The 8,508-nt window shown below is 49.9% G+C and overlaps 1 protein-coding gene across 1 annotated transcript in view; it reads left to right on the top strand.

The window, feature by feature from the left end:
- LOC106812729 (protein lin-9 homolog) overlaps positions 1-8,508 on the top strand; it is a 20,212-nt gene that overhangs the window by 1,837 nt on the left and 9,867 nt on the right. Inside the window, exons 2-8 of the mRNA XM_014816680.1 lie at positions 1,035-1,214; positions 2,299-2,418; positions 2,601-2,725; positions 3,035-3,160; positions 4,011-4,168; positions 4,794-4,927; positions 5,694-5,807. Of these exons, the coding sequence (XP_014672166.1) occupies positions 1,035-1,214; positions 2,299-2,418; positions 2,601-2,725; positions 3,035-3,160; positions 4,011-4,168; positions 4,794-4,927; positions 5,694-5,807 (957 nt within the window). The remainder of the gene's footprint in view (positions 1-1,034; positions 1,215-2,298; positions 2,419-2,600; positions 2,726-3,034; positions 3,161-4,010; positions 4,169-4,793; positions 4,928-5,693; positions 5,808-8,508) is intronic.

Genomic DNA, 8,508 nt, shown 5'->3' on the forward strand with positions numbered 1-8,508 from the left:
TAGTCAAACCGATCGTCGAATGGCCAGAACTGCTCAATTCAGCGAAGTTGATGCTTGCGTTATATATGTAAACCGTGTAAGGTGAAGGAGGGGGCAGCAACGTTGTGTTAGAGCGCCGCCAGCGGCGTTGGCGCGCTTCGCGCGGATATCCGGCTGCAGAATGTCCAGAGTCATACAGCATAAGACTGGTCCTAATACTGTTTCTTGTCTAACTATTTCTTTTGTTATGAAATTTTCTGTTTCCCCTATTGGTGTTTTCATGTTAATAATTGCTTTTTCATTCATTTTGAAAATTATTTTCCATCATGGTCCCCTTCAATCCTCTAAACCATAGTTCCACCATTGTGTCTTTTAGCCACAGGCTATCAAAACATTTTTTAATATTCTCAAATAGAGTTTCCCAGTAGTCAGAATCTAAATTTAACATTAGTAATAACATTAGTCTTAACTTTTTCTAGTATAGCCATAGGCCTGCCGTTGACTACCTCTAGTACTATAGTCCTTCGCTCTGCCGCAGGAGCGAAGGGCTATAGTACTAGAGCTAACCGTTGACATAAAGATAGTAATGTTACTAGTTTTAAGTAGTTTCTCATACACATTCTAGGCCATTCTAGGCGAAAAAGCTGTTTTGTTTCTGACAACGGGCCCCTGATTTCTTATAGACTGTCATGGTTATATCATAACAGTTGCATAGGAAGCATGCTATGCTTCAATATACGTAATTAATATATGTCAGAGTGTGAAACCTATTGTATAATACGGGAATATTTGTATTGATACAAAGAAAACAAGCACTATCCACTGCACTAAGACTGGCATTACAGCACTAGTTTTGCTAGACGGTTGCCTCGATAGACATCCATACATCTCACTGAAACATCTGAGGTGTATGAAAACTAACTGAGTAATGTTAGAACGAGTGCAACAGGAAATCTGACAGTTGTTACATTCTGAAATATTTGTTCAAGACATAACAACAATGGAACAAAGTTCTGGATAAGACTCACAGTTACAAGTGGTGAAAATGATTATGGTTTGCACTAGGTGACACAGTTGAAGCCCTAGTGGCGCTAAAGACAAGAAGTCGTCTCCGAAGCCAAAATAATACTCCTGTAAAGTCTGTTACTGCCAAATCTCCAGTGAAGTCGCCATCAAAGCAGACATGCAGGCGAGTGATTGGACGCCAGGCTCCTGCTCCCAAAGCCTTGGTTCACGTATGTGCAATCGTGCTAATTGTGTGTCGTTGTATGTCTGCGTTTACATCGCAAACTAACTATGCTGGACTACATATGCAGGGGTAGAAATGTACTTTTGAACAAGGGAGTCCAACGGACTCCCTGCCCTTAAAAAGAGGGAGTCCGCAGCAAAATGAGAGTCCGCAATCTGAAGTTCAAAGCTAAAGATATTAAAACAATAACGCATGTGCTTATTTTGAATATTCATGCGGTTGCACATCTGCCAAATTTTCTTTCGACATTTGCTGGAAAAATACGGTAATTCCGCGAGGCCGTGCTCTGGGACAAACTAGTTAGTATGTAGCTGAATTTTCAGGGAATCACATGGACTCCTGCATATATCAAATCGGGGAGTCCGACAGTAAATCGAGGAGTATTTGACTCCGGACTCGCATTAATTTCGCACCCTGTATATGTAGTGTAGGATAATTAAGTGTGGCAAGGTACACGTAGAACGGTGGAAGAAAATGCTAAGATGAGGTCCTCAGGGAACGTTTTTAATCTTTCACTCAGGTCAGCCCAATGGCTCTATACCCCAAGCCCCCTCTAGACCCCAAACCTTCTGTGGTCCTCCTGTTTATTAGGGAGGCTTCCTTTTTTGGCCTTTGTGTATAGGCATCTACCTCTCGTCCTAGTAAAAGTTCCATACCATTCTTTTGGTGGCCCTTTGGCCTTCTCCGAATGGTGTGTCACAACGACTCCCTAGTTTTGCGTGGTCAGCCATCATTACCCTACTATTATCCTGTCATTTCAATTTCCTGGTTGCTTATGACACCTATAAAGTCTACTGTTCCATTCGCATTGTTCCACGCATCCAGGCTTTATCAGCGTAATAACTTGCAGCATATTAACCATGCTAATCTCATGTAGCTGTTTAGTTGTAGTAAAGCACAGGCTTAGTATTTCGAATATTCAGGATTAGTTTATTTCATCAATTTTTGGGATGTTTTTAGCATCACTTCATGACGTTTCTATGATGGTAGCTGGAAACACTGCGTTTTTCATTTTAATGTTGATGAATGTATGCGCTATATTCTTTTTCCTTATACATGTCTCAACACAGTCACCAAGATATGCAAGAAAACGGAAAAAAACTAAACTGTTTGACAGTGATGACACCGGAGCGGATACTGAGGATGAGAAACCAGCCATAGTGGATGTTGCGTTGTCTTCCGGTGCCCAGGCAAGCTTGTTTTAAGTTCAGATTTTGTTATTATTAAAGTATACCTATTAAATTTAGTTGCTGTATAATGTTTGAGACACTCCATTCGGGCTTGTAATTAGCAGCTAGGTTTTCATTAGGATATATATATACGTTAATGCCTTGTTGTCTTGCTTAATCTCTATTTCTTTCTTGCTTCCTAGAACTCACTCGGGGTGCTAGAGAAGAGAGTAGCAGAGAGGCTTGGAGCACGCCTACGCAACATATTAAAACTGCCCAAGGCACATAGATGGGTGTGTCACGAGTGGTTCTATGCTAGCATCGATAAGTAAGCAAGTGTATTTATTTTATGTCATAGTGCGTGCACACTGCTGTCATTGTTACTGGTTGAACTTGAAGGCATTCAGTTGACATACGCCGCGGTAGCTTACCCTCAGGATAGTTGATTAGATTCTGACCAGTACACTTATAGATGGAATAACAGACATGGATTCTTGAGAAATTAATCATGCGACATGAGTTGCGACAAACAAATTGTGGCCACGCCTCTATGCCTTAGATGTGATCTGAACACCGACTTGAACATCTGATTGGTGGCGGAATTTATTCCGTGCTTGAATCTGCTTTCTTTCGACAGCGTCCTCCTCGCCAGTGAGAATGAATTTCAGCAGTGCTTGAAGGACATGCTGCCCCATCTGAAAACGTGCCAACTGACGCGTGTTGAGTGGTGTAAGATCCGCAGGTATCTCGGCAAGCCTAGAAGGTACGTTGCTAAAGCTCATCTCATGGACCACCCATTCGGGAGGAGTAGAGGGTACTAGGTCAGTCTTACATTTATGTTCGCTGATAATCATGGGTTGTGAGCTTATATCAGTAGTTATAATCATGTCGCTGTGAATCTAATTGTGTGAGCGCTGTGGTGAATTTTCCTGCTGTCGCATTAGTATTTAAACTTATCGTCGCGAGCGTGTCGAGAACGTCTTGTTATTTCTATTGAACGTGATTGCGTCATTTATAGTGATGTCACGATCATCGATTATACTCGATCATCGGTTGAACAGTGGCTCGAACCAAGCGCTTAGTGATGTCACGATCATCGATTATACTCGATCATCGGTTGAACAGTGGCTCGAACCAAGCGCTTGGTTATCAAAATCCATAATCGATTTCATCGGAAAAAGAAAAAAATAATAATTTGAAATTAATTTATGCCAAACTTGAACAAGAAAACTTGGAAAAGTGATGAGAATCAGAGATATCATCGCTATTTTAGTTCGGGATTCACCCGACATTCGCCGTAGTTACTTCCTGTTGAGGGGCTAAAGCCTAGGACACACTAGAGATTTTATACACTGGCTAAACAAGCACATACATGCACATGACGTTACGCATACGCAGGAATTCAAATTCAACACCCCGAGTAACCGATTGTAACCGATCATCGGTTACTTGGGTCCAACCGATGATCGATTATGAAATTACAACCGATTGACAACACTAGTCATTTATCACTGAGGGTGTGCGGGGGGCCGACGCGTACGTGCATGTGTGTGTGATTGCATGCGTCCGCCCCGTCTGCGCGCGCGTGCGTTACGTCGTCGTTCTTTTCGCAGATGCTCGCAGGCTTTCTTTCGGGAGGAGGTGCAGTCGCTTCACGAGCGACGAGACAGGGTGCGTCTGCTGCAACAGAACAAAGCTCTCGACGCGAAGATGTTCAAAGACATGCCGTCCGAAATACCGCTGCCGCTGCACATCGGAACGCTCGTCACTGGTGAGAATCTCGCGAGCGCGATCGCGAATCATATCGGTCTAACTATATATATCGTATTCTTCATGTTCTTCGGGGGGTAGCTTTTCGCACATGTGTTTTGCATAGCAACCGTTAGCTCCAGTAACTATAGCCCACGTACAGTTGCCGCTGGCGCTTCCTGAGGCGATCCCTGCTGTGCCTCCTCCGAGTAGCTGTGTCAGCCGGTGTGTGCGAATTTAGCACTTGGCATCGCCGCAGTGCGGTAAATTACGTGAAAACCATGTCGTGCAAAAGTACGATTTATGTCAAAACTAAGGAAGCTACGTGGTTTGTAATACTACCGGAAGATAGAATAAGGACCAGCGAACAAAAGAAGCTCGTGTTTGTATACATTTGTATTTTTATTCACATCGAACTCGTACGACAAAAATGTAGTGAAATCAGTACCAAAGAGGTGTCTTACTCCTTTGTCATTATTAGCTCCTGATATGTATCAATGTACACAGCGACGTGTTGCATGCCGTATGTAGTCTTCAAGGTCGTACCCCTCAGTCGGTTGCAGGCACGATCGCTTGTGTTTGTATAATCTAGTACGGTGTACCCAATTAAACGTCTCATGAAAGCCGTTGCGTGTGGTGATGTGCAGCTCGCCTCAGGAAACCGCAGGATGGTCTTTTCACGGGAGTCATAGATGCCGTCGATACGCAGAACGCGACGTACCGCATCACGTTCGATCGGCCGGGACTCGGGATCCGCTACGTGCCAGACTTTGAAGTGTTGGTAAGCGTCAAAGTCGTTCGATAGTAGATTGCGTCGCACTCTGAGAGGTTTTGGGAAGCTTTCGCACACCCTGCACTTCGTTTGTTGCTGCGGTTGCCAGCGGTGATACGATATCGTTTGTCAGCGCGCCTCACGCCACGATTGTCTCGGTGATTCCTGCCTATAAACCCGACATTGTTAATACATAGCTGCGGTCCAAAACTACTATAAGGCATGTAAAATGATTAAAACATCTTACTTAGAAGTGGAGACATGGTCAAAAAAGTGTAGTTTGAGATTTCGTCGCGACCATTTTATAAATTTGCAAATGATGTAATTATCTTATCACATTAAATTTTTGTTCTTAATCCATTCCTCACACCTCAAATCCATGCTACAGGATTTAAAACTACTGAAAAGATTTAAAACTACTGAAAAGGGTAACTTAGAAAGGGAAATACGACCAAAAACATGTTTTTTAAATTTAGCTATTTAAAAAAAAAATTATTTTCTTTATTTCCAGGTATGTTACAAAAATGTTACAGCCATTACAATACATACTTGTACATATATATTTACCTTATATACAATTTGATATGTAGGTATGCTTTGGTACACAATAACTTTATACTTAACTTACATTTGTATATGTTCGCGTAATTTAGCTACAGTTGTAGCGTGCACGCGATTATGTGTAGCCAGTGATTATGTGTAGCCAGCGATTATGTGTAGCCAGCGATTATGTGTAGCCAGCGATTATGTATAGCCACCGGTATCTCCCTTGCAGAGCAACGAGGCGCATGACACGGTACCGCTGGCGTCGTACGTAGACAGACATCCGCCCGCGCGGCTGATCTTCAGCTCTCCACCACCTCCACTGCCGACGGACCTGCCGATCCTGGTGAGATACCCCAACGCGATCTGTTCGTGACGCGCATCCGCCTAGCGAAATCGTACCGTGACAGGGGTAGAAATTAACTTTTGAACACAGGAGTCCAACGGACTCCCTACCCTTAAAAAGAGGGAGTCTGCAGCAAAATGAGGGAGTCCGCAGCAAAATGAGGGAGTCCGCAGTCTGAAGTTTGCAACAATAAAGCATGTGCTTATTTTGAAGATTAATGCGGTTGCACGTCTGCCAAATTTTCTTTGGACATTCGCTGAAAAATTACGGCAATTCCGCGAGGCCGTGCTCTGGAACGAACTAGTTAGTATGGCAGAATTTTCAGGGAGTCACACGGACTCCTGCATATGTCAAATCAGGGAGTCCGCTCTGGAATGAACTAGTTAGTATAGCAGAATTTTCAGGGAGTCACACGGACTCCTGCATATGTCAAATCAGGGAGTCCGACAGTAAATCAGGGAGTATTTGACTCCGGACTCCCGTTAATTTTGCACCCTGCCGTAACAACAGAGAGCCGGCTTTACGAGTACTTAGGTTACGATGGCTCCAGCGTACTAGCAAAGATAGTTTGCAGTGCTCTAAATTGATCGGGAAGACCAGTCTTGCTGCCTCCGTAAAGCGTCAAAATTCGAACGGTTAGTGCGATAGGGAGACCGGGGGCGCGTGTGTGATGTGAAGGCGTCTCTAACGTGTGTCCGCGTTTCCTTGCCGTTAAGGAAAACGACCCGCTGCTGGGAGGCGCAGAGGCGACGTCCGATCTTCTTCGTCACCTCGACACGGACGCGACGTACGGAGGCTTCCCCGTCCGCTTCCTCCTGCTGCTGGTGAGGTCCCGGTCTCTCCTCCCCCCGCGCGCGCGCTTCCTCCTGCTGCTGGTGAGGTCCCGGTCTCTCTTCCCACCGCGGCGTCCGTCTTTCCTCCTGCTGCTGGTGGAGGTCCGCGGTTCTATCGATCTTGCCCCCCGCGCGCAGCGTCAGCAGCTCCTCCTCTGCGGTGAGGTCCGCGGTCTCTCCTCCGCCCCGCGGGCTTCCTCTGCCTGTCTGGTGAGGTCCCCGGTCTCTCCTCCCCCCGCGCGCGGCTTGCCATCCTGCTCGCCTGGTGAGGGTTCCCGTCTCTCCTCCCCCCGCGCGTGCGCCTTCCCTCGTCTGCCTGCGGTGAGGTACCCGGTCTCATCCTCCCCCGCCGCAGCGCCTTCCTCCCTGGACTGCTGGTGAGGTCGGATCCTCTCCATTCCCCCGCCGCGTGCGCTTCCTCGCTGCCTGCTGGTGACGAGTCCGGTCTCCATCCTCCGCGGCGCGTGCGCTTTCTCCTGCTGCTGGTGAGGTCCCAGGTCCTCTCCTCCCCTCCCGCGCGCAGCTTCCTCCTGCTGCTGTCGAGGTCCCGGTCGTCTCCTCCCCCCCGCGCGTGCTATACTCCTGCTGCTGGTGAGGTCCCGGATCTCTCCATCCCCCGCGCGCGCGCTTCTCTGCTGCTGGTGAGATTCCCGGTCTCTCCTCCCCCCGCGCGCCGCTTCCTCCTGCTGCTGGTGGAGGTACCCCCGTTTCTCCTCCACCCCCCGCGCGTGCGCTTCCTCCTGCTGCTGGTGAGGTCCTGGTCTCTCCTCCCCCGCGCGGGCAGCTTCTCAGCTGCCTGCTGGTGAGGCCTGGTCTCTCCTCCCCCCGCGCAGCGCTTCCTCCTGCTGCCTGGGTGAGGTCCCGGTCTCTCCTCCCCCCGCGCGCGCGCTTCCTCCTGCTGCTGGTGAGGTCCCGGTCTTTTCCTCTCTCCCCCCCCCAGCGCGCGGCCTTCCTCCTGCTGCTGGTGAGGTCCGGATCCTCTCGCTCAACCCCACACGCACGTTTGTTGCGGCTTCCCTGCCTGCTGCTGGTGAGGTCCTGGTCCTCTCCTCCCCCAGCGCGCGCGGCTTCCTCGCTGCTGGAGCTGGTGAGGTCCGTCTCTACTCCCCCCGCGCGCAGCTCCTCCTGCCTGCTGGTGAGGTCCCGTCTCTCCCTCCCCCCCGCGCGGCGCTTCCTCCTGCTGCTGCGTGAGGTCCTGTCTCTCCATCCCCCCCTGCGCGCGCGCTTCCTCTCTGCTGCATGTGAGAGTCCCGGTCTCTCCTCCTCCCCGCGCGCGTGCGGCTCTCCTGCTGGCCTGGTGAGGTCCCGGTCCTCTCCTCCCCCCGCCGCGCGCAGCTTCCATCCTCTGCTGGTGAGATCCCGTCTCTCCCCCCCCCGCGCGCACGCTTCCCTCCCTGCTGCTGGTTGAGGTCCTGGTCTCTCTCCGCGCGCGAGTGCGGCGTTCCTCCTGCTGCTGGTGCGGTCCCCCGGTCTCTCCTCCCCCCGCGCCGCGCTTACCTCGCTGCTGCTGGTGAAGGTCCCATGGTCCTAATCCTCCCCCGCCGCGCTTCCTCTAGCTGCCTGTGAGGTCCCGGTCCCTCCTCCCCCCAGCCGCGCGGCAACCGCTTCCTACCTGCTGCTGGTGAATCCTGAGTCTCTCCATCCCCCCGCGCGCGTGCGTGTTCCTCCTGCGCTGGTGAGGTCCGCGGTCCTCTACCTCCCCCGCGCGCGGCGCTTCATCCCACTGCTGCTGGTGAGGTCACTGGTCTCTACCTCCCCCACGCGCCGCTTCCGCTCCTGCTGCTGGTGAGGTCCCTGGTCTCCTCCTCCTGCTGCTGTGAGAGGTCCCATGGTCTCTCCTCCCCCCGCGCGCCAGGCCTTCCTCCTGC

The sequence above is a fragment of the Priapulus caudatus genome, unplaced genomic scaffold (assembly GCF_000485595.1).
Source record: "Priapulus caudatus unplaced genomic scaffold, Priapulus_caudatus-5.0.1 Scaffold680, whole genome shotgun sequence".
NCBI lineage: Eukaryota > Metazoa > Priapulida > Priapulimorpha > Priapulimorphida > Priapulidae > Priapulus > Priapulus caudatus.